Source organism: Poromitra crassiceps (assembly GCF_964638095.1).
Source record: "Poromitra crassiceps genome assembly, chromosome: 6".
Lineage (NCBI taxonomy): Eukaryota > Metazoa > Chordata > Actinopteri > Beryciformes > Melamphaidae > Poromitra > Poromitra crassiceps.
The window spans coordinates 12,237,370-12,264,869 of record NC_139627.1 but is presented as its reverse complement, the minus strand read 5'-3'; the positions used below and the strand labels follow the sequence as shown (position 1 = coordinate 12,264,869).

The window sequence follows — 27,500 nt, the reverse complement described above, 5'->3', positions numbered from 1 at the left end:
TTTCCTCGTCAGGATTCCGTGTCTCTCATTTCCGTGCGGCCGGCCAAAGCGTCAAGCATAATCCAGGCTTTAGCCTTCCCAAATGTTGAGGGTCGTTTTTTTGAATTTAATACATAGAATTGGGAACGTTACATTCAAATTCATTCAGACTGCCTGGCACTAATCGCCGCCATTTTCCCCCGGAGCTTCCACAGGAGGAGGGAGGGTGGGAGGAGGGAGGGTGTAGTGACGCACATACAGTAGTGGGTGATGGCGCGAGGCACATTTTTGGGCCAATCAGGGCGCATTCCCCGGCAATTCACATGGACGCGCATTGCTACGACCGGCGTAGTTAAGACCAGACGTAAGGCCTGTTGGTGCAACAGGCGTAAATCCACTCTAAAGACTGGTTTTAACTAAGACCGACGTAGGAGTTACGACCAGGCATAGTTAAGACCACTTGGTGCAACTGGCCCCTAATATCTGGATGAAAAGGCCTTGTGAGGAACTACAGTACAGTATGAGCCACATGTGGACAGTTTGACCCGTTTGAAATTTGATTTTGCCTAAGGTGTACTACAGTATATAACTAACTCATTAATTCATTAATTCATTAACTAAATGTAAATAAGGTACATGTCCAGTATAACGCATACTGCTTTTATGATTGCTGTTACAGTAACATCAATTCACTGATTACGAACGTCCTATTTCTCCACCGACATATTTGTTGTTGCTCTGGGTACCGGCCAGCGTCTCCGTCATCAACGGTTGGTCGGCTGAGAAAAAGCGTTTCACGTCACCCGGCGCGAGGTGAGGAGAGAGAATGTTGAAAGCGCTCCACTCTGATAAGAATAAGAATAACAATACAATAAAATGCTGGCTTAATGAGATGAGGACACTGTCAGTTGTGAAAAGCGTTATTATGTGAACACTGAACAGCCCCTAAGAGTCTCTGTGTAGCTTCAGATGAAGCAGCTCCTGCTCTCCTCTGTTCTTCTGAGCACCAAACTGCGTCGATGCACCATGACTTCCTTTCATTGCTTATTTTAGGTTCTCCTTGTGTGCTTATGTTCTACTTGTCTCTTTTCCCCCGCTGAATCCCATCACTGGGAAAAAGAGTGATGCCGCTCAGTGTTGGGGGTAACTCATTACAAAAGTAACATATTACATGTAATATATTACTTTTAGCAGTAACTCAGTAATATAACTTATTACTTATAGGATTTCAGTAATATTATACCAGTTACTTTGTCAAGTAACTCAAGTTACAAATTGAGTTAAACAAAGTTAAATCAAAGCACATATTTAAATAAAGATACAATCATTTCCTAATCAAACTGTCTGTTTTTATGCAAATAACCACTATAGATGACAATAACAAAGGAAAAGAATAACATTTAGAATTTTGGATTGTTTACACTGACTTCAAGTTGGTTGACATTCTTTTTCGGCATGGTTCCGGGGCGGCGATGTCATTCTGCTGCTGCTGTTGTTTTGGTGAAAGTAATGCAAAAGCAGTGTAATAAGTAACGAGTTACTCTACACAGACAGTAATATTGTAAAGTAACTTATTACTTTCAAATCAAAGTAACTAGTAATATGTAGTATATTACATTTTGAAAGTAACTTGCCCAACACTGCGCTCCACCTGCCAGCGCTAACATGAGCCGTGTGATCCGCACACAAGTGGCTAACTGCTCAAACACCGGATGTGGATCTTTACCTCATTAAAATAACCCCCGGGGGTCAGAGTTCACTCAAAATGTGGCGATGTAAATATGACTGATCACCAGACATTCTCTTCTACCTTCGTAACACGAATGCTGTCCAGAGAGCCAGGGCGTGACTTTGATTTGAGAAGTGGTGTGTGTGTGTGTGTGTGTGTGTGTGTGTGTGTGTGTGTGTGTGTGTGTGTGTGTGTGTGTGTGTGCATTTCAAGCTTCCTGAATCAGGTCTCACGCGGGTGCAGAACGTACGTGCTAGCTGCCCGTTGGCTGTCGTGTTTGTGTCGAAATGCAACTGTTTGGCCCCCGGCACAGGAGACGTAGCGGTCGCCATCAGTTGCCGCTAGTCCCTTCAAATGTTTTCAGTGTGTCAGGGCCTTAACTGTCTGTCTGTTTCCTGTTCCTGTCTGTCTGTTTCCTGTTCCAGCTTCAGAGTACAATCAGAGAACACCTTAACTGTCTGTCTGTTTCCTGTTCCAGCTTCAGAGTACAATCAGAGAACACCTTAACTGTTTGTCTGTTTCCTGTTCCAGCTTCAGAGTACAATCAGAGAACACCTTAACTGTCTGTCTGTTTCCTGTTCCAGCTTCAGAGTACAATCAGAGAACACCTTAACTGTTTCCTGTTCCAGCTTCAGAGTACAATCAGAGAACACCTTAACTGTTTGTCTGTTTCCTGTTCCAGCTTCAGAGTACAATCAGAGAACACCTTAACTATCTGACTGTTTCCTGTTCCAGCTTCAGAGTACAATCAGAGAACACCTTAACACATTCAGTGCCAGCGACGCCATATGGCGTCATTAGAAATTTACCGTACAGTGCCAGCGACGCCAAATGGCGTCATAACTCGATTTTTTTTTTTTGACGGGGGGGTGTCGATCTATGCCTCTTACATCGCCTCTTACAATATTCAGAGGTATTGAATGTGTCTAACCTATTTTACAGAACCCTTAGGTGGCGACAGCGCTCTCCAGATGAGAGAACGTGGAGTGAAACACACAGAAGAAGTCATTGGGGGGAAGGAAATCGCATCGCATCCGTCCGTATGCAGCGGCTTCATTGAAGCAACGTTTAGCTGTGCCCCTGCAGCAGCCAATCTGCTATCACAATTGAGCACCTCGATGTCCGCTGCAACAGCCTCCGTGTCCGCTGCAACACATGATCAGCCGTGGATTTGTTATTATTCTCAACTCGAAGCATGGGAGCTGGTACACGCGGCTGTAAAAAAGCAGGATCTAGCTGACTTTTTCAGTGCTGAGCACAGGCAGAGAAAACGAGAAAACAGCAGAGACTGAGAGCCACCAGACACATAAGACACACCCAGGAGGCGTGTGCAGTTGAGGGGGGGGGGGGGGGGGGGGGAGCACGGAGAGCAGCAGAGCAGCATACACTTCACCCAGACAGACCCAGACATCAGAAAATTAGCTTCAGAGTCAGAGATGTGCTTGAAATGTTTAATTTCACAAAAGGCTGATTATCTCAGCTCGTAGAAAAAAAGGTATGTTTTTCGTTCAACCAAGCTATCTTCTCCGGCTCATAACTAAAGAACGGAAAATGGGATCAATAAACTTTTTTTTGCAGGTGATAGAAGAGAGTCTCATCGTTATTTGTGCGTGTTCAGTGTTTACATAGTAATTATTAAAAAAATTATATGACTGTTTTAAAATGCATTGCGGCCTATGTGGCACAGCAAGCAACCTTTTGCCCAAGGGCCGTGGCACTGAAAGTGTTAACTGTCTGTCTGTTTCCTGTTCCAGCTTCAGAGTACAATCAGAGAACACCTTAACTGTCTGTCTGTTTCCTGTTCCAGCTTCAGAGTACAATCAGAGAACACCTTAACTGTCTGTCTGTTTCCTGTTCCAGCTTCAGAGTACAATCAGAGAACACCTTAACTGTCTGTCTGTTTCCTGTTCCAGCTTCAGAGTACAATCAGAGAACACCTTAACTGTCTGTCTGTTTCCTGTTCCAGCTTCAGAGTACAATCAGAGAACACCTTAACTGGCTGTCTGTTTCCTGTTCCAGCTTCAGAGCGGGCCCGGCGCCACGAGGGGGCGCCAGGGGGCTTTGCACCCTCAGTTCAATTTTCTGCCCCCTCACTGCAGTCTTCATCAAATTTGATCAGTTGAAGTTGATGTAGGCTACCCCCTATAAACATAGCTCTGTTGTTTCAGAATTGGCAAGGAAGCGCTATTTGCTGTGCTTTGGTTGTCACAAGGTGTCAGAGATGTAGCTATTTATTAAATTTGAACCTCACTGCATGTTGTAGTGATCATGACGTGATTAAAACACAGACACACACACACACACACACAGAGAGAGAGAGAGAGAAATCAGCTGCACCCAAGCACACAGCATGCCATGAGCAGAAAGATGGAGACAACGCATCTGATCACTTTATTTCTTTAATTTAATGAACCTGGCACTGACTGGCTATTATTTGGTTTATTTTTTTGTCGATTTTTGCAGCAATTGTTTATTCTATTACTTTTCATATAGACATATATGTTCAGAGTGCTTCAGACAGGTCCCGCATTTCACATTATGCGAAGCTCAGCTCTATTAATGCCTTAATCTGCTGCTGTGAAATAAATGTTTTATTTGATTTTGAATAATAGTCTTTCTTGTGTTGTTATTGCGTTTTTCAGAGGTTATTATGATTAAAAAGTCCAGAAATAGGCATAGCGGGTATATAACCTATGTTTTACGATATAGAAATATCATAAAAAAATAAAAATAAAATCTGGAAGAAAAAAAATCAGCCCCCTCCCCAGTTATAACCGCCCCCTAAGTCATTTCATCCTGGCGCCGGCCCTGCTTCAGAGTACAATCAACCTTAACTGTCTGTCTGTTTCCTGTTCCAGCTTCAGAGTACAATCAGAGAACACCGTGATGGAGGCAACGCAGGCGGGGTCTTCAGCCGGTACAACATCCTTAAGGTGCGTGTCTCACACACACACACACACACACACACACACACAGACTCAGACACTCGATTGATCTCTTTTGGGCCACAGATAAGAAATCTGAACTCATTTAACTTACCTTTTATTTGGATGATTACAAAAAACTTGAATTATGTTTTAGAAAGGGAGCATTCCATACAGCCAGTTTTATTTCTAAAGCCTGGGAAAAGAGAAAAAATATGCTGTATATTTGATTTGAGTTCTATAATGTGTATGTTTGTGCATATGTATCTAGTGTGTATATGTTAGGGCATTCACAGACTAGTCGACTAGTAAAACCACTAGTCGACACTGTGCTTAGTAGTCGACTAGTCGTTTTTTTTTTTTTTTTTAATCTTTAAGAAAGAACATGAGGTATTTACACGACATACTTGGACTATCATATCCCATATCCCCCACAAAGAACATCAAAACACAACAAAACAAAACAAGAAAACTGCATAAGATACACAATAATCTAAGAACAAACAAGACTATTGGACAAACAACCAAACAAAAACAATGCATTCAAAGTAAATACATAGATCTTGCCCTGTTGGCAGCTAGGAAATGCATAGCTTTAAATTGGAAAGCATCCAATCCCCCAGCTGTAGTTCACTGGTGGAATGAACTCTCAAGCTACCATACGTTGGATAACATTTACTACAAGAGCAAAGGCAGATTCTTAGACATCCCCAAAATATGGCAACCACATACAGAGTTTGACTTTGAGAACTTTTTACCCCAGTGTCATTAGGCTTATCAGGATAGGATCTGAATGCATTGTTTTTGTTTGGTTGTTTGTCCAATAGTCTTGTTTGTTCTTGGATTATTGTGTATCTTATGCAGTTTTCTTGTTTTGTTTTGTTGTGTTTTGATGTTCTTTGTGGGGGATATGGGATATGATAGTCCATGTATGTCGTGTAAATCCCTCATGTTCTTTCTTAAAGATAAAAAAAATAAAAAATATAAAAATAAAAAATATATACCGGTACTGTATAAATATATATATATATTTTTTTTAAACGACTAGTCGACCTTTAGGGACGACTAGTCGACTAGTAAAATTCACTAGTCGTGAATGCCCTAGTATATGTATATATATGCATACATACTGTATGTTTGTGTTGAATTGTTTACACACCATGCAAGATTGTTGTCTTTAGTGTCTTATAAGCCCATGCGGGCTGGACACCCTGTGTGCATGACACTTGAATACAATATCTATCCATCTATCCATCTATCTATCTATCTATCTATCTATCTATCTATCTATCTATCTATCCATCCTAGGCCGAGTCCATTTTAAACCAGAGATTTGTTTGACTTTTGCCATTCCGAGTTTTAGTCAAATTTCATGGCACAGAGGGTATAATTACTTTTTCCTCTCTTTCTTTCACCCTTCATCCTTGTTTTCTCTCTCTCACACACACACACACACACACACACACACACACACACACACACACACACACACTCTCTCTCTCTCTCCCTCCCTCTCTATCTCTCTCCATCTCCCTCTCTCTCTCCCTCCCTCTCTCTCTCCCTCCCTCTCTCCCTCTCTCTCTCTCCCTCTCTCTCTCTCTCTCTTTCTCTCCCTCCCTCTCTCTCCGTCCCTCCCCCTCTCCCTCCCTCTCTCTCTCCGTCCCTCCCTCTCTCCCTCCCTCTCTCTCTCTCTCCCTCCCTCCCTCCCTCTCTCTCTCTCTCTCTCCCTCCCTCCCTCTCTCCACCTCTGCAGATTCAGAAGGTGGTGAATAAGAAGCTGAGAGAGAGATACTCCCACAGGCAGAAGGAAATTGCAGACGAAAATCACAACCACCACAATGAGCGCATGCTCTTTCATGGTAAATTAACAATGAGTGCATGCTCTTTCATGGTAAATGAACAATGAGTGCATGCTCTTTCATGGTAAATGAAAATGTGAATAAAATCACAGATGCAGCATGGTAGTGATGCGTGGGGCCGCAGTTATAACCGCGCTGACCGCGGATATCCCGCCCCGCGGGCGGGTGGGATCATAGAAATAAACATTCTGATTAATAGCGGATGACGGTTGAAACGATGTATCATTAATGAGGAAAAATAATATTAATTATGTTCTCTAGTCTATGAACGTATTTTAAGCTACATTTTTCGTCAGGCACATTCTTAGTCGCCTATTGTAGATCCCCCAAAGGACCCACGGCCGTAAACAAAACAATAGCCATGTGCTAGGTCGCTAGGCTCCACTTTTAGTCCATATATGGTCAATGATGTCACCCTCAAAAAGGAGTCTCCGCTGAAGACGTGTTTGAAGAGAAGACACGTTCGTATTTTCCCATACAAAGAGGCAATCCAGTAAACTAAACTTAAAGGATGGCTTTACCGTAGTATAGTGAATATGAAGATCTATTAAATGTATGGAGTTAGAATCAGTTGAAATTTTAAAAATCGGTCGTTCATACACAGAGAAATCAAAGAAAACCCACTCTGTGGGGTGGGGTGGGGTGGGGGAGGAGGGGAGGGGCGGGTGCGGTAGGCAGAAATCCTCCACTTCCCACAATGCACTGGGCTTGTGGTTTTCTAATAAGTCCACGCCCAGGCCCTGCAGGCGGGGCGCTGGCTAAAAAACAACATTATTCACGCAATCTTGCTACTACTCAACTTTACTTCGTTTGTTCATCAAACGATAATGTCAAGGGTTAAATGTGTAGTTAGCGCGTGCATGGCGAAGAAGAGGAGAGAAGCAGAGGAAACGGGCAAAGCGCTTATTTCGCATTGTTTCCCAAAAGATTGAGCGCTACTGCTAGCCTAGGTAGCTAGCATTAGCATAGGGCTCCATTAGCTGGGACCTGCGAGTTTGTAGTAGTCATTTCAAAGAGGACTATCAACGTTCTTTTCTAGCCACGGAGACAGCTCAGAGTCGGAAAAGATTGAGGGAAGACTGCTTGCAATAACAATCTACAGCTCTATGTCGATATAGCTGCAATGTACATATTTTATTCATTTTGATTTCGTTTTAAAATGCTTGATTTTACCTGTCTTGTCTTTTCATCATCATCGCTGGCCAGCCTCCCCTCGCTGTCTACATTTTCACTTTCCAGGACTTGGCATAATCATCAATTTCAATTTGTGAATTATAAAGTTATATATATATAGATATTTTTGTTTTTACATCACTTACCACAGCAAGTCAAGGATTTGAAATCATTCAAATATGTTTTCATTCAGATGTGAATTCAATCCATAAGTAACACAATGACAGAATGTGGCTATTTTGGTCATGGGTTTCATACACTTTCTGTAATAAAACATCTAAAGCCAAAATCTTATCAGATGTGGTGCTCTGGGACATAATCTTATCAAATGAGGGTCAGTGGTCTAATTTGGCACAGTTTAGGGGTCCTTGACATGAAAAGTTTGAGAACCATATACTGTCTTAGAAAATGCAGTAGGATTTCTATGACAAACTGATCTGTGATTTCTACTGGCATCCCATGTGTTTATACTTTGTTTTTACAACAGTAAAAAGTTCACGTTTCTTTGGTTAACACAATAGTATTGATGCAGGTGCAGAATGAATAGATGCCAGCAATAACTGCTCAAAGACCTCAATCACTGCATCTAATGTAAATATCAACCTATTGGCTACAGCTTTTACAACCCCATACCGGCATGACTGATTAAAGTGGCAAATAACCAAAGCAACATATATTTGAAATTTTAATACAGGTTCTGACAATATATAAACACTATGTAAAATATAATAAGATGTAGCCTACAGAAAATGAAAATGTATGTCTAGCAAATTCTAAGATTTCGAAAATGTTCTTCTATGTCATGGATTGTTTGCTGGAAGCCACGGTATTGTTTATCAGGTGAAGGGTACATGGATCGCCTGCACAACACGCTGGCAAAACAATACGACGATGCCTCCCTCTCTCGCACTGTGGAACCCACTGGAGGAAATGTCGATAGGCTATCAGGCGACACTGTCAGCAAAAAAACAAAAACAAACAAAGAAAAAACAGTATTAGAACGGCAAGACTATTTTCAGTGCAACGTTTGACTTACATACAAATGTTCTGCTAAATATTATTATGCAAAAAACGATTGGTTATCATCATACTCTACTGCTAGCTATCAGGACTAACTTTACACAGACACCAAAACAGTATAGTAACGTATTGTTACACGTATCGTTGTATCGCTATGAAAAACATAATCACACAATTATCCATCGGATCCATCGGAGCACATTTGCGGCAGCGGCACGATGCAGAATTTGTCCCCGCACAGGGAGCCCCGGGGCCGGCCTCTGGTTCGTCTCCGGCGGCCTGTTCAACTGCCTCTCCTTCCATATGGCACAATTCCTCTGCACTGTAGTCTGGCTCATGTGGCGTTAAGTAGCCCTGAATGTCAGAGTTTATTAGCACACTTTGGAAATCGTCTTCATCCATATCAAACTCTGCAATTTCACCAGAAATATTTCCTTCAGCCATGGTTGAGCCATGGTGAGCTAGTTAGCTCCAGACCGATGCGGGCAGAAAAGATGGCTGACGGAGTGTTTTGATTTTGGAGCTGTGGAGGCGCGTGGAGTCTCCCTAGAGGCGCGCACACACACAAAAGAGTTGTAGTTCTAATCGACACCACTTCCGCATGAGTGGTACACCGCTCTGACGCGGTCGTGACGTAAAACGCGTCGGAGCGGTGTACTAAAAATGTGAATGATAAGGAAGTACAGCCAAGAGGGTTTACTGAGGGGAGGTAAAGGCTGCCCATCTACTCATACTACTGACATTGTAAGGATACACATCTGGTTGAAAATCGGTAAAGCCATCCTTTAAAGCTATAGCGTTAGCCGAGTAAGCTACATGAGGGCAAGTGGTGGACTGGTCATAATACAGCATGGAAGTTTATTTGGAGTCTTGGACTGCAGCGATCGCACCAACGGCAGCAGAAACCGTAAGTTCGCTCCTTTTATAGCGTTGTGAAATGGCGGGTGAATGGCGGGCGCGGATCTATAAATAGTATGAAATAATTTGCGTGGATTTATGGCGGGCGTACAGTTCATGCATACACGCAGATTAGGATGGCATAAAAGCTCATCTGCACATCTCTACAGCATGGCCAAGTCAAGGTTATTTACGTATATACCTCTAATTCACAAGCAGGTCTCAAACACAATCAATCAACAGAAAATGAACAATTTCTATAAAACAAGCATTGAAGTGGGCGTGGTTATGCTCCAGACGTATTACACAATAAGCTCCGTGAACCAATCAGGCTGAAGTGCCTCTACCCCGCAAATTCATAAAATGCATCCCAATGTATCATGTTGTTCATCACTGTCATTTCTCATGATTTCGAAACCTAATTTCATATACTTGGCGACATTTTTAATCGTTCAAATGTGGCTGGTGTGACAAGCTCAAAACACATTTATTTGTGGTTTCCAGGGGCTTCAAGGGGAAGGTAATCTTCATGTTTCCCTCACTTTCTTTCTCTTTCTACATTTCCTCTCCTTCCTGCCAGGGTCTCCCTTCATCAACGCCATCATCCATAAGGGCTTCGACGAGCGCCACGCCTACATCGGCGGGATGTTCGGCGCCGGCATCTACTTTGCCGAGAACTCCTCCAAGAGCAACCAGTACGTCTACGGGATTGGTGGAGGCACGGGATGTCCCGCCCACAAAGACCGCTCCTGCTACATCTGCCACAGGTCCTACTTCAGTCAATCAATCAATCAATCAATCAAATCAATCACTCAATCAATGTTATATGTATATACTGTAGCACCAAATCATCCACTTCTTACCTTTGCTGAAGCACTTTGTGACTCTGTGTGGACAGGTTTGATTAGGTTAGATTATTTTAGATTAGATTAAGTTTCATTAGGTTAGGTTAGATCAGTGATTCTCAACGTGCGGTCCGGGGACCATCAGGGGTCCTTGAAATATGAATCCAACTACACAACACCAGTCCATCCCTCTTCGTACTCTCCCCTCGGCCGCCGGCTGTTGGGCTGCCTCAGCCTCTCGTCTTGCCTGCTCAGCTTCTAAAGCCTGTAGTTCTTCCTCTGTATATTCTGCTTCAAATAGACAAGGTTCTGGATCTTCGTTTGTCATCGTCATCGTCATCCTTAGTAGTTCTTGTCCCCTTTGTTTAGTTTGCGGTTGGTTGCCATGGTGCGTTTGAGCCGCTGTGTGAAGTCACTGCGCCCGGCAGCCCTGTTTGGAAAGTAGTTCCGGTTATCTCTTTTCCTTCCAAAGGGACCGATTCTCTGCATTTTGGATTCATAATTCATCTCGTGGTGAGTGATAGATGTATAGTTTCTGAACATATTAACGTTTGTTTGGCACGACTCATGCTAGTTAACTGCCGCGGTTGCGGGTGTTTTGCGGTGTCGTGATGTCACGCTGATCACGCTTGGCAGTTTGAGTTTCTCTTTTATCATGGTGTCTAAAAGGACAATTAACGCACACACCATGCTGGCCACTGGAAGCCAACTTAGATGGAAAAAAGCCTCGCACCCTCTGGCTCCATATTCATTTCTTTAATTGTACGACGTTTTCGGCCCTCCAGCCTTCTTCAAGATCAGCAATGGTTCAAGTCATGGTGGCTATGCTAACATGCTAACTGTGTGTGTGTGTGTGTGTGTGTGTGTGTCTGTGTGTGTGTCTGTGTGTGTGTGCGTGCGTGCGTGCGTGCGTGTGTGTACTGTGCACGTGTTCCAGGCAGATGCTGTTCTGCAGGGTGACTCTGGGGAAGTCGTTCCTCCAGTTCAGTGCGATGAAGATGGCCCACGCGCCCCCCGGACACCACTCTGTTATCGGACGGCCCAGCGTCAACGGCCTGGCCTACGCAGAATACGTCATCTACAGAGGGGAGCAGGTTGGTCGGCAGGCACACACACACACACACACACACACACACACACACACTAGGATACACACACACACACTAGGATAGAGTGAGTAGACGAATACACCGGTCAGATCAGGTCACTGCTGTAGCCCGGGGGCCATTTGGGCACTTTGATGACATCACCACGATCTGCCGCCAGTCTCACGTACTCCACCATCGCTTTCCCCGGTTACGTCCTTATGTCTTCTTCCATCAGCTGCATGATGCTATGTGCTACTGCAGCACTTCATCAGCTACACCGTGCATGATGCTATGTGCTACTGCAGCACTTCATCAGCTACACCGTGCATGAGGCTATGTGCTACTGCAGCTATTCCTCAGCTACACCGTGCATGATGCTATGTGCTACTGCAGCTCTTCATCAGCTACACCGTGCATGATGCTGTGTGCTACTGCAGCTCTTCATCAGCTACACCGTGCATGATGCTATGTGCTACTGCAGCTCTTCATCAGCTACACCGTGCATGATGCTATGTGCTACTGCAGCTCTTCATCAGCTACACAGTGCATGATGCTATGTGCTACTGCAGCTCTTCCTCAGCTGCACCGTGCATGATGCTATGTGCTACTGCAGCTCTTCATCAGCTGCACCGTGCATGATGCTGTGTGCTACTGCAGCTCTTCATCAGCTACACCGTGCATGATGCTATGTGCTACTGCAGCGCTTCATCAGCTACACCGTGCATGATGCTATGTGCTACTGCAGCACTTCATCAGCTACACCGTGCATGATGCTATGTGCTACTGCAGCTCTTCATCAGCTACACCGTGCATGATGCTATGTGCTACTGCAGCTCTTCATCAGCTACACCGTGCATGATGCTATGTGCTACTGCAGCACTTCATCAGCTACACCGTGCATGATGCTATGTGCTACTGCAGCACTTCATCAGCTACACCGTGCATGATGCTATGTGCTACTGCAGCTCTTCATCAGCTACACCGTGCATGATGCTGTGTGCTACTGCAGCTCTTCATCAGCTACACCGTGCATGATGCTGTGTGCTACTGCAGCGGTTCCCAACCTTTTGCCACTCATGGCCCACTTGAAAATACTAATAATTAATTACTAATTAAATAACTAGCATTCAGCAATGGAGAAATGCATTCTCATACATAGTAATAGTATAATAATAATGATAATAATGTTGTTGTTGTATTCTTTTTTACAAAAATCTTAATGTTTTGCAAATAATTGAGTGGCCCACTTGCAATACCTTCGTGGCCCACCAGTGGGCCCCGGGCGACAGGTTGGGAATGGCTGTGCTAGGGACCCATAATTTCTTGTCATCTGTCCGAACCGCTGTTACTTTCGCTGTCTAGCAGTTTCCATCAACGGCTCAAGAGCCCCTGTCAGTTTGTGTATCTCCTGCTTCACAGATCTGCTTGTGCTGCTTGTTCATTTTGCATGTCACCTCTAGGATCCTCCTGTAGCAACTCATTTCCAACGCATTGATTCTCTTGTTGATGCACAGTATAGGTCCAGGTTTTGCATCCGTACAGAGCAATGGATGTCATCAGTGAGTGCATCATGTTTATCTTTCTGGGGAAGTGAAATGTTCTTGCTCTTCCATATCCTATTTCCTTTCACAAGCTGACCGGTAGCAATGGCCAGTCTTCTCCTGACTTCCAGGTTGGAGGTGCACTGCTGGTTCAACATAGACCCGAGGTGTACAACATGGTCTACCGATTCCAGCACTTTCCCGTCAGCTTTCACTTCATGCTGTCAGTCACCTGAGATGTTACCATGACTTGACTTTTCTCACCGCTTATCTCCAGCCCATATCTCCATGCTGTTGTGTCCAGACGTTTGCTAATGTCTGCTAGTCACCAATACACAGGGGATTGGCAATAGACTGAATCTGTGGATTGCTCATTTAAATTGTCTTAATGTTTGGTCATTAAAAATGTAGCCTCGTGCAAAACGCTGTGAACGCAGGCCGCCTTCACAGAATAACAACCCTTCCACAAAACCCAATCAAATTTAAAACTCTTCCTCTGGGGACCAGAAACATGTTGAACGCAGAGTCTCACAGTGACATCTGCTGGCCTGAAGCTGCATTGCGACCAATGAGCAGCAGATTCACATGGTGGGGGAGCAAAGCTCTACTCAGTGTTTCCTCTAGGACTAGGTAGTTGTTGTTTTTGAGCAGCAGGGGGAAATGGTTTTGTTGTACCTGGCTGGTGGTCAGAGTGAATATCAATAGGTCATTAAACAGATGAAATAAAGTGACACTTGACTGCAAAAAAATGTTTAGAGAATAATTATTGACATATTTGCATTTTATATAAATTATATGACAACATATTTATTCATACATAATGCCTATTTGACCCACTACTTACAGACACTGTACATTATCCTCAGTGGCAAAGTTTGCAGCTTGGCTTAGAGCACCAATAGAGAATAATATTGTGAATGTAAAATCCATCTAATTTAAAGTTCCTTTCTCTCTCTTCTCTTTCTTTTATTCTTCTTTTTCTCTCCTCGGCCGGGTGGCAAATTTTTGAAATGCAGGATGTGTGACCTGCCCTTCTCTCCCTCCGATTGGCTTACCCTAATATTTCACCCTAACCGTATCTTTCCAATCATCACTCCTCATGCTTAAACCAACCCACTCATGCCTAAACCCAACCCAATCAGAGGCAGAGTAGGACGGGTCCTTCCCCTGCCACCCGGCATTTCAAAAAATTGAGGCTGGGTGTCTCCAGCCACTTCCTGTATCTATTTCAAATTAAAAGCCCTCTGCACAGTCGTGTAATTGCAACTTCATTATTTTTCATAAAAGTCTGAAGCAGCGGCAGCTTGATGCGTTCTCCTTTCTCCCCAGGCCTACCCAGAGTACCTGATCACCTACCAGATCATGAAGCCTGAGAGCCCGGCCACGCCCGCTGCCTCCGCCGAACAGAAGTCCTAAAACCTGGATCGGATCAGAAGCAGGACGGGCCGCTGGACTCTGTCTCTGTGCTGTGGACTAAAAACAGCCTGTAAATGGAACTGGAACCGAACCAGAACATGTTTCAAACCCTGGAACTCCAAAATAAAAGCCCCCACGACTGAACTAAAGGTTTGAGGAACTGAGGTGAAGAGTCCTCCGGGCAGGAGTCGTGGAAGCGTCATGTCTGTGTTTGAGTTTTGGGGTTTGACTCCGGCACAGTCCCTGTGCACTTGGGCAGTCGCTTTTGATGGCAAAACGTCTGCGATACCATCTGAACCGTATGAGACCACAATCCACTGCTGCTTCCAGTGCTAGCAGCAGAACTTCCAGTACAGTCCAAAACAGTCTGGTCGAGTCCAAACCGGTCTGGTCAGTCTGGTCGAGTCCACACCGGACCTCTGCCGGCAGAGCCTCAGTCAGACCGGATCGGAGCACAGCTACTGCACCAACGCTGCCAGCAAAACCTCCAGTCGAGCTCAGACTAAACCAGTCACAACTAAAAAAAAATGTTTTTTTTCTTTGTTTTTTTTTCTTTTTCCTGATTTTTTATCCCATTCTTATCCCCCATTAGTGCTAATTTAATTTATTTATCCTGGTTGCTGCTCCACCCTCTGCCGATCTGGGGAGAGCCGAAGCTGGCTCCATGCTTCCTCCGAGACATGGGCAGTTAGCCAGCCGCTTCTTTTCACCTGACAGAGGAAGCTTCACCGGTAGGACATAGCACGTGGGCGGTTCACGCTATTCCAACGAGTTCCCCTCCCTCTGAACAGGCGCCCTTAACGACCAGAGGAGGAACCACATCAGCAACCAGGATATTGCATGTTTTTGGTGAAGGGGGTTCCTAGGAAACCCCCGGGAGGCACGGGGAGAACATGCAAACTCCACACAGAAAGGCCCTTTTGACGACCCCCACCCAGGCGGTGGGCACTCGAGGACATGCGGACGGGCACGCATTCCTTCAGCGTTCACAGCGTCCCAGGTGGGAATCGAACCCAGGACCTTCGAGCTGTGAGGCGACAGCGCTTACCACTGCACCACCGTACCCCCGCCTGAGAGACCAGACTGTTAACAGTTATATGCACATGCACACAGAGACATGTTCACACACACTTGTTCCTTCATTCATTTGCAACTCCATGGAGCTGTTGATGCCCCCTAGTGGTGAAATAAGGGAGGTGGAGGCTTGTGTGTTGTTGCTGTTGTTGTTGTTGGTGGTGGTGGTGGTGGTGGTGTTGTTTTTCCAACTTTGTGTAAGAATTAACTTCTACACAATAACTACTTTTTTATACACAACTTCTGTTGTTTTATACAACAAGGCTGCGGGGAGCCGTCACTATGGGGAATCAGGCTCTGCCTGTGACCAGTGAGGGCTCCCCTCACCTTGTTATAAAACCCGGGTTATATGCGTAACCTTGAGATTTCCACTACTGTTTTTGTTATTAGTGAATTTACACTTTGCCTGTCAACAAAATGTGAAAAGTTGGTTTTGTCACTGCAGACAGACTCACACCAGCAGTCAACACTTCCAGAACCTCCAGTCAGGTGGGTCCATACTATTGCCTGGTGGTGTATTTAGCAGTTCAGTTCAGAACCTCCAGTCAGGTGGGTCCAGACTATTGCCTGGTGGTGTATTTAGCAGTTCAGTTCAGAACCTCCGGTCAGGTGGGTCCAGACTATTGCCTGGTGGTGTATTTAGCAGTTCAGTTCAGAGGGCTGTGTGTGTCCAGGCTAACACTATTAAAACTGGGCCCAGGCTAACACTAACACAGTATATTTATTAAAACAGAAATCTGACTGAAGATGAAGATGATGAAGAACTGAGTGTGTTTTGCATATGAAGCGGCTGTCACCTCTCTCTCTCCCTCTCTCTGTCTCCCTCTCTCTCTCTGTCTCTCTCTCTCTCGCTCTCTCCACTTCCATGAACAGCAAACCTCATAACGGCATTAGCACAATCCTCACACTACTGTAAGCTTGAACTTTTCCCCAGTTTCTTTTTGTTTTTGTTTTATTGTGACCATTTTTATTTTTATTTTTATTTATTTTTTATGACCCTGCACACCACTTTGGGACCATGCAACAGTCCTTGACGAGAACTCTACGATGGGTCTTACAGTTGTAAAAATGAATGATTTCGCCGGGGTTTCTTCACGTTACAACAGCACCACACAGAAATCAGAGTAATACCAAAAGAGAAATGTTTGAGCCTAAAACGTGAAGTTTTTGAATCTGATATCCAGGTGAGTGTGGGATTGCCAAGCTCTTTGGGCAGTAACAGGGTTGAGTCACATGTCAGTGCTGGGACCACTTCAGCTGCTTCTGTTTACAGTGTTTTGGGTCGTTTGTGGAAGCCGAGGCGCAGATCTCCATTCCGTTTATTTTCATTTTTAGCCCTCTGTTTTTTCTCAGCAAAACTTGTCAGCAGTCCACTTTTACTACCTGATAGTGAAGCTAGTTCAACCTAATAATAAGAAACGCTAACATACACACTTTGTGTAGCACATTTCAAGTTACAAAGCACCGCAGGAGTAATATTGAAAGTTAAAAAGAATAATCAAAAGGCAATTGAAATAACACTTGACTTAACTAGAAATGAGCAAAACTAATGAGCTTGAAATTAAATGCTGAAAATCTTCAAAGAAGATGAAAGTAACTGCGCGACACAGTTAACACAGCGGAGGGGCAGCTCTGTGTAAAAGCCGGAATTATTTTAGAGTTGATTTTAATTACGATGATGGTGATTTTGCTCAGCTGCCGGGACAAATGGTGACCAGAGTGGTTTCAAACTGAATGTCAAATGATTTCTTCTTCTCACTCAAAGCCATGGAAGGGTTTCAGCGGCACTATAGAGAGCCAATTCAAGTGGAACGTCACTTCCTGCTTCAGTACTGTACCAGAGATTTTCATCCACCATTCATTTTCCCATAGACATTTCGTAAAATGCTTATAAAATAGTTGTACTTCGTACTTCTATATATGATTTTGATTCCCCCCCAATGTGATAACTGTATTTGAATGAATTGAATATTTGAATCTCTCTCGTTCTATCTTTATGAAGGACCAATCAGCCATCATGAGGAAAAGTGTGTGTGGGGGGGGGGGGGGGGGGGGGGTGAGAGAGAGAGAGGGTGCGTGCGTTCAACTTGCCTTTTCTCAACCCATTGTTTAGTTGTATGTCTTGTGTACAGACCTGCTGACCAGCTAACAGTGGAACACAAAGTCATTCTTGTACAGAAAACTCTTCATAAAGAACTTATCAATCTGTTGTGTTGTTTTCCATGTGCCTTTGTTTACATTGTGGTCAGGTTCAAATTATTTCCACTTTGTTTAGTTTAAAACTGTAGTTTACTTAAATAGACTTATCACTTTTCTCTATGATTTGATGATTTCATTTATTGCATCATCTGTACGTATCCCTGTGTGCTCTTTCCAGTTGTGCCCCCACCCTCCCACATAAAATAAGGGTGCGTTTGGAGATGGCACTCTGAGCGCCCAGACCACACACTGGAACATTCAGAAATTGGGAGCGCCATTGTAATGGACCGTACCTTTGCGCTCTCATTTCAGTGTAGAGCGTCAGAGTGGATTTACGAACGCACCCATAGACGCACAAGGCACAAGCACAACGGACTTGTTCAGCCCTATTGTCTTTGGCTTTCTACGGAAGCCGAGAACGGCCACGTGTTTATTATTTTTATGACCGTTTTATCATGATAACAACTTATTATTTCGTTATCTCGAGATAAAAGTCAGTTTTCTCGTGATAACGACTTATTTCGTTATCTCTCTATACCAATTTTCTTTTTCTTCTTTTTTCATTATGCTTGTGGAGCCTGTGCATGCGCTCTTTCAGCACCATGGAGCTGTCCAGGTAGTTTGATTAGGGGAAATCAAAAACTAACTTCTTCCTGCTGCCTGTTATGTTTTGATCTAATGCCATAGTCGGCTCATTAATTCACAATTTCTTTCATTTCAAATGCACGGGGATATTAGCTCATATGTGCCGGTGCGGTGCGCGCCCTTTCAGCAGGCGAGCTGCTTTGATTATGGGGCAGTTTGTATCAGATGCTGTTACACTCATCTTGCATTCCATAAAGTTCAATAATCATGAATTTACTGCATGGAATTCCTGGAATGCACTTTTATGCACACACTCATCTTATATTTATGCCTATGGTGATGAGGCTCGTTCTCTGCTTTAAGGTCACCGCTATAGTCTATCTTGTGGACCATAATATTGATTGATCAATCACACACTAGGTCACAGCTGTCATGTTCCATAGCAACACCAACTCAAACCTCCTTTTATCAGTTTGTCACTTTGATCTGTTGCCGAGTGACGCTGTCTGCTCTTAACACTTCATCATATTATCGTCACAGGAAACCACTTCAGTTTTCCACCCTGCATTTGATCTGATGGTTTAATCTTGTTTCAGTGAAAAAACATTTTCCTAACAAATATCAACAAGAGTATATCTGCAGAGAGACGAGCTAATGTCTCTGGTCTTTACAACATCTGCAGAGAGACTAGCTAATGTCTCTGGTCTTCACAACATCTGCAGAGAGACGAGTTAATGCCTCTGGTCTTCACAACATTTCTACTTGAAGGAATTTTCTTGACTTGAGGGTTGAGCTCAATTTGTGTTGCTGCTGCTGCCACGAACACATGTGCGCACACACACACACACACACGTGAACACACACACACACAGGACCGACACTTTGTTTTCCTCGACCACTTTTTTTCTCTTTATTTTTTGTTACAAATAAGAAACATAAAACAGGAGAAATAATGTATAACAGTTCAGCTGTATGACACTTTTCTCTTTAAAAAGCCACATTTTCAGCAGTGATATAGAAAAGTTGTTGGTCTCAGCTCTTAAATGGATTTCTTTGGTCCTGAGCTCATCAAGACCAGACCAAGCGTTTAATTCAAGCTATAAATCTTCCAAATGAGAAGTTGAAGTTCCACAAGCTGTTTACAGAAGAGAAGTCATAACAAAATTAATAACAAAATAATGCAATATAAATGTGTTGTAGATGTGTTTAGCGCTGACAGTCTTATCCAGACCTCCGAATCCAGCACCCCTCCCCCCCCCCCCCCCCTCTCCTCTCCTCTCCTCTCCTGTGTGGTAGTTGGTGGAGGTTGGGACCATCACAGTCAGTCAGTACAAATGAAGATGAATGATAGACTCTTTAAAATCTTTTCACACATTTGCTTTTCCTCCACAAGTCTGGTGACTGAAGCTTCACACATCACAACACTAAGCTTACACATCTAAATCAAAACATCTGAAGTACATAATGAGCTATTGATCTAAGCTTGCACATCTAAATCAAAACATCTGAAGTACATAATGATCTATTGATCTAAGCTTACACATCTAAATCAAAACATCTGAAATACATAATGATCTATTGATCTAAGCTTACACATCTAAATCAAAACATCTGACATACATAATGATCTATTGATCACACATCTAAATCAAAACATCTGAAATACATAATGATCTATTGATCTAAGCTTACACATCTAAATCAAAACATCTGAAATACATAATGATCTATTGATCTAAGCTTACACATCTAAATCAAAACATCTGAATAATGATCTATTGATCTAAGCTTACACATCTAAATCAAAACATCTGAAGTACATAATGAGCTATTGATCTAAGCGTGCACATCTAAATCAAAACATCTGAAGTACATAATGATCTATTGATCTAAGCTTGCACATCTAAATCAAAACATCTGAAGTACATAATGATCTATTGATCTAAGCTTACACATCTAAATCAAAACATCTGAAATACATAATGATCTATTGATCTAAGCTTACACATCTAAATCAAAACATCTGAAATACATAATGATCTATTGATCACACATCTAAATCAAAACATCTGAAATACATAATGATCTATTGATCTAAGCTTACACATCTAAATCAAAACATCTGAAATACATAATGATCTATTGATCTAAGCTTACACATCTAAATCAAAACATCTGAATAATGATCTATTGATCTAAGCTTACACATCTAAATCAAAACATCTGAAGTACATAATGAGCTATTGATCTAAGCTTGCACATCTAAATCAAAACATCTGAAGTACATAATGATCTATTGATCTAAGCTTGCACATCTAAATCAAAACATCTGAAGTACATAATGATCTATTGATCTAAGCTTGCACATCTAAATCAAAACATCTGAAGTACATAATGATCTATAAGCTTACACATCTAAATCAAAACATCTGAAATACATAATGATCTATTGATCTAAGCTTACACATCTAAATCAAAACATCTGAAATACATAATGATCTATTGATCTAAGCTTACACATCTAAATCAAAACATCTGAATAATGATCTATTGATCTAAGCTTACACATCTAAATCAAAACATTTGAATAATGATCTATTGATCTAAGCTTATATACACATCTACATCAAAACATCTGAAGCACATAATGATTAATGTACGGAGATTTAAACAGAGAACCAAAACATCAATGGCTTTGTTTGAATCTTTGTTTTTAACTTGAGCTCCATGTCGTTTTGAATTGGTTAAAATGTTTCATAAACTCAATGGTTGTAGAATTTTCTCAACCCATAGAGGAGCAGGTCAGGTGACACTTCAATTCACATTAAAACAGGAAGATCAGCATTGAGTTATCAGGTTTCCCCCCAACAGTGACAATATAATGTGATATAGGAATAATATTTCAATTTGGCAGCCTGAGCGATCCATCTGGAAGTGAGATGAGCTCCTTGGAGATCCTACTCTGTTCCCTGGGCTCCTGCCTCTTCACCCGGCCCCCCTTCAGCACTGGAGTCACCAAGGTTATAATAATCCGGCCTGTCTTCAGCACTGGAACCACCAAGGTTATAATAATCCAGCTCAATGTTCTCCTCTCTTCCTGGTGTCTGCCCCCTGGTGACCTGGAGAGACATGACAGCAGCCACTTCTGTTACTGATCACACCTCTCTTTTGGAAAAATAAAATAAAAAATATACATTCTAAAGGGGTGTAACAATCTATTGCATTGGTGTATCTTCCTGTGATTCAACTGCATCAATTCTACTACTATTCCAACTAGTCACTAGTGTGACTTGTATCGATCTAAAATTGATTGGCAATGCAAATCATTATATTGATACTAAGAATTTGCATATTTGGCACGACAAATGCTATGTGGATGTATTTTTCACACTTCACACAGATTGAATAGAGGCCTTGCACACAATAGAAGTGTAGTTCTTTCTTCCAGGATGGCAGCCTGTAACCTATAGCAGGCACTTTTTGTACATGGCAATGGAACAGACGACATATTTCAACAAAAACATAATGTGGTGTCTTACTAATGGCTCTTGTAAACAAGTCACAGTAGAATAGTAATACTGTATCATGCTTTTCCAGTGTTTTACTCTACCACTGCAGAGAAATTAGGCATTTTGTATTGAAAGTGGTTACCAATGGTTACAGGCAGCCATACTGGAAGAAATAGAACTACACTTATTCCATGCAAGGCCTCTAATTTTGGCAAAGTAAAAAGTTACTGCATCGGTCATTGAGTCTTTTCATATTGTATCGCTCTAAATGAGTCAATATGGTGCTTGTATTCACAGCATCCACGTATTGTGATATCATACCGTTAACACGTATACTTAAACTACACTCGTACTAACTAATACTTCATTTAACCCAGTCCTCTACTGAAAAAAAATATGTTTAGTACCTTGAAGTAGCTACAGAAGACAGAGACCAGCAACAGCACAGCCAGCACCAGGGCTACTACTACTCTGATGATGACATGTGTTGGATAGTCTGAAACAGATTCACAATCATCACATCAGATCAGCTGACATCATGACCACATCAGATCAGCTGACATCATGACCACATCACATCAGATCAGCTGACATCATGACCACATCACATCAGATCAGCTGACATCATGACCACATCAGATCAGCTGACATCATGAGCACATCACATCAGATCAGCTGACATCATGACCACATCACATCAGATCAGCTGACATCATGACCACATCAGATCAGCTGACATCATGACCACATCACATCAGATCAGCTGACATCATGACCACATCAGATCAGCTGACATCATGAGCACATCACATCAGATCAGCTGACACGACCACATCACATCAGATGACATCATGACCACATCAGATCAGCTGACATCATGACCACATCACATCACATCAGCTGACATCATGAGCACATCAGATCACCTGACATCATGACCATATCAAATCAGATCACCTGACATCATCACCATATCACATCAGATCACCTGACATCGTCACCACATCACATCAGATCACCTGACATCGTGACCACAACAGCTCCCATTAAAGATACAGTTCATGTTGCCCTAAAAGACACAGCAGTGGCATTAAGGCTGTGGCAGTACCGGTCCGCAGCAAAGTGGCCAAACGAAATGAGTAACAACTAATCAGAAAATGCTGTTTACATGGCAGAGTATTGTCTTACACTGTGCAGAAAGTAAATATAAATCTCATTGTAATCTTAACGAAGATGAGAAGCAAGCTTTGCTTGATCTTAAGTCTGATAATTCCATTGTAATTAAGGAGGCTGATAAAGGTGGCGCAGTTGTGTTGCTTAACAAATCTGATTATGTCACTGAGTGTTATAGACAACTACTGGATGAAACGTCCTACGAAAAACTTCCCAGTAATCCTATTGTTAATTTCAAGGCCACAGTAAATGATATTCTGCAAGGCTTTTTTCTTTCTGGTGAAATAACAAAAAAAGAATTAGATTTTCTTAATAAACAGCATCCCATGACACCAGTGTTTTATACTTTACCTAAACTTCACCAAAATTTTGATAAGCCCCCAGGTCGCCCTATTGTATCGGGCATTGACTCTATCACAGCTCCTCTCTCCTCATTTGTAGATTTCTTTATCAAACCTGTCAATGAACGTCTTCCCTCCTATGTGAAAGACTCAGGTCATATGATATCTATTGTTGAAAGCCTGGAACCTTTAACTGTTGATACCTTCCTTGTTACACTGGATGTAGAGTCGCTGTACACTAATGTACCTCATGAAGGCGGCATCCAGTCCCTGGAACATTTTTTGTTAGAGCGCCCTGCCTCAGCCAGACCTTCTAATGCTTGTATTGTCACTCTGGCTGAAGTAGTACTCACGCACAATTATTTTATGTTCCAGGACGAGTACTTTTTACAAAAGAGGGGAGTAGCTATGGGGGTCGCCTATGGCACCCAATTATGCAGGCCTGTATGTTGGGTTTCTAGAGAAAACAAAAATTCTAAATTCCACTCATAACCCATTTTTTGATAATATTATTATTTGGAAACGCTACATCGATGATGTGTTCCTTTTATTCCGTGGCACAAGAGAACAACTCAATATTTTTTTCTTGTTTGTCAATTCATGTTCAGATCATTTGAAATTGACCATGTCCTGTGATTTACATTCCTTGAATTTTCTGGATCTGTTTATCACCAGGGGAGAAGATGGTGTTCTGTATACTGACCTTTATACAAAACCGACTGATGGAAACAGCCTACTGAGGGCTGAGAGCTGTCACCCTCTGCCATTAAAAAACAGCCTGCCCTATAGCCAATTCTGTAGAGTTAAGCGCATTTGCAGCAAACCCACTGACCTGAATCGGCACCTGACAAACATGCAGACTAAATTTAAAGAAAGGGGCTATTCTAACACCCAAATTAACAATGCTGTGCATAAGATTAATGAAAAACCCAGGTCAGAATTATTTCTCAGACAGTCAAAAAATAAGGAACAGTCTACCATCTTCTCCACCTGTTATTCTAAAGTTGCTGAACAGTTCAAGCATATTATACATAAACATTGGCACATTCTGAGTTCTGACACACTTTTAAACAACACTTTTTCCAAACCGCCTTTGATTGTCTTTTCCCGTGGTCAGAATCTTAGAAATCATTTGGTCAAGTCTGATTTACCTCCTGTTTTAACCCCTACTCAACGTATATTGGCACCCATTCCTAATGGCAACTATAAATGCGGCTCTTGTGCTCAATGCAATAGCACCCGTAAATGTCACAAATTTAGACATCCTCATTCTGGTAAAAAGATCCCAATTAAAGGTATGATCACCTGCACAACAAAGGCAGTTATCTACCTACTCACATGCCCGTGTGGCAAGGCATATGTAGGCAAGACCACTCGTGAACTGAAGACACGCATAGCAGAGCACCGCAGCACCATTAGGTGTAAGAATATTATATACCCTGTTGCCGCTCATTTTGTTGAAGCCAACCACTCTGTGTCATCTTTGCACTATGTTGGTATAGAAAAAGTCTCTATCCCCAGAAGGGGGGGAGATTTAGATAATCTATTATTAAAACGTGAGGCTTTCTGGATTCAGTCCCTAAAAACATTAACTCCTTTGGGCCTCAATGTAGACTTTGACCTGAAACCTTTTTTGTAAAAACATAAGCTGTGTATATATATATATTTTGTAAAAACATAAGCTGTGTATATATATATATTTTCTTCAATACTATTTTTGTAAATTGAGTTTTTTAACCTTATTACCCTTTCTTCCCCCTTCTCATTTATAGGTGGCCTACCTACCCACTTCAAACTCAATTTTAAACACTAGGGGGACTCAGGGTAAAACTCAGGACATGCAACTTATGCACATTTCTTTTTCTTGATTGTAATGAATTTTTTGTACTTGGTGACGAGCTGGAGAGACAGTTGACGGCCGGAGAGACGGCAACCCGGTACGGGATGGGATTAGCACCCCATCTTGGCTCTCTCGTGAGGGAGAAATCCACAAACGCTACGGATTAGCCTCATGAAAATCTGCGCAAGATCGGCGCGGCCTGGGGCCCTCCAGGCTAGAGCGAGGTGCTCGACGCAGGTAAATGACGTGCAGCGCACAGGCCCTCTTGAGGCGTCCTTGAGGCATCCCTTCAGCCTCTGGATTGCCTTTGACATAAGGGGGGTCTGGTGAGACGAAGGAGGAGCACGGCCGGGAGAAACCCACAGAGCCTAGATCCTCCATGCACCGAAGGGCCAATACTGCGGCGTAGCACTAGCTCTATTGCAGCGGATTGGGTTCTCTTTTACCCCTCCCGCGGGCAACGTTGCAGATAGAGTAGTAAGGCTGATCCGTAGCGGCTTCTGGGACGTGAGTCGGGGTCTTAATTGGCCTCGGCTGGGTCTACTGGGCGAGGGTGTATGATGTTGACAGACCCGAAACACCTTACGACCCCAGATAACATCACTGATGACACGTCCTAGCGCATGCGGCAGTAGTGTATTTGAGAATGTAGAATCCTGGCTTGCCTCTGGCCGGTGACACTTAGGAAAGACTAGGTGACAACCAAGTATAGTTTGGTGACGAGCTGGAGAGACAGTTGACGGCCGGAGAGACGGCAACCCGGTACGGGATGGGATTAGCACCCCATCTTGGCTCTCTCGTGAGGGAGAAATCCACAAACGCTACGGATTAGCCTCATGAAAATCTGCGCAAGATCGGCGCGGCCTGGGGCCCTCCAGGCTAGAGCGAGGTGCTCGACGCAGGTAAATGACGTGCAGCGCACAGGCCCTCTTGAGGCGTCCTTGAGGCATCCCTTCAGCCTCTGGATTGCCTTTGACATAAGGGGGGTCTGGTGAGACGAAGGAGGAGCACGGCCGGGAGAAACCCACAGAGCCTAGATCCTCCATGCACCGAAGGGCCAATACTGCGGCGTAGCACTAGCTCTATTGCAGCGGATTGGGTTCTCTTTTACCCCTCCCGCGGGCAACGTTGCAGATAGAGTAGTAAGGCTGATCCGTAGCGGCTTCTGGGACGTGAGTCGGGGTCTTAATTGGCCTCGGCTGGGTCTACTGGGCGAGGGTGTATGATGTTGACAGACCCGAAACACCTTACGACCCCAGATAACATCACTGATGACACGTCCTAGCGCATGCGGCAGTAGTGTATTTGAGAATGAAAAACTGTATTCGATTCTTGTTCTTTACTGTTGTGGTTTCATTATATATGTAGTTGCTAGCCTATACATGTAGTAGCTTATATTGTTTGTCCTTTGGACAAGGAATTAGTATTCCAGATCCTCTCACAATTGCATAAAGGCTATTTAATGAAGTATAACCCCTCCCTAATTGTCTAGGAATGTGAGATGGCACCTGATCCTGATTGCCCCGCAGCACAGGGACAGGTCTCATTAGAACCCATGCTCTAGCCTCATGTGATTGGCTGCATGATTCTCTGGCACCATATAGGTGTGACTTGTAATGTGTTCTGTATACCCTGAAGAAGGCAGCTTGCTGCCAAAACGTTGGTTTTCTTTTCTCTGTGTCCTCAATAAATTTTGGCACTTTGACTATACTGTGTGCGGCTACATCTCTGTCTCTCATGAGACAAAAAAAACTCAGAGTATTGTCTTAACCAGATTAATATCAAAATATTACAGTCCATGTCAACATAGTCATTGATGTTGTTTGACAAATCCACATATCTGCAGAAAGTCCGTTTTAAAGAATGAAGTAAAGCCTGCTGATTCTCTCATTAACTCTTATTGAAATGATCAAATGGATTGTTAACACACATCACATATTGTCACATAGCTTCAGATTCTCCTTCAGGTTACCTGAGACAGTGAGAGAGAGGGGCTGGCTCTCAGACGAGAAGCTGTGATTGAAAACATAGATGTGATAAACACAGCTGTAGTTCCCTTGGTGGGTGTGGTCTGCAGCAGGAAACAGGAAGTGGGCAGAGTGATTGACAGCTGACTGGGTGTGGTTGTATGTTGTGTTGGAGGCGGAGGAGGTGAGGTGGAAGGAGCCTCCTGGGTACTGTGGTTGGATGGAGCAGCTGATGGTGAAGTTGTAGCCCCTGAACACCTGACGCCCCTGGTCCTGGGCCTCGGAGACCCAGTGCATGGAGGGAGAGAGGGAGATGATTGACTGAAACAGCAGATCTGTAA

General features: G+C 43.2%; 1 protein-coding gene across 1 annotated transcript in view; it reads left to right on the top strand.

Moving 5' to 3' along the window:
* Positions 1 to 14,504, top strand: part of LOC310777703 (poly [ADP-ribose] polymerase tankyrase-1-like) — a gene marked incomplete at its 5' end in the record, with an annotated part of 53,058 nt that extends 38,554 nt beyond the window's left edge. Inside the window, 5 exons of the mRNA XM_083638076.1 lie at positions 4,567 to 4,641; positions 6,386 to 6,491; positions 10,162 to 10,348; positions 11,364 to 11,520; positions 14,385 to 14,504. Coding sequence (XP_083494202.1) covers positions 4,567 to 4,641; positions 6,386 to 6,491; positions 10,162 to 10,348; positions 11,364 to 11,520; positions 14,385 to 14,471 — 612 coding nt within the window. The 3' untranslated portion in view covers positions 14,472 to 14,504. The remainder of the gene's footprint in view (positions 1 to 4,566; positions 4,642 to 6,385; positions 6,492 to 10,161; positions 10,349 to 11,363; positions 11,521 to 14,384) is intronic.
* Positions 14,505 to 27,500: the final 12,996 nt, after the last annotated feature.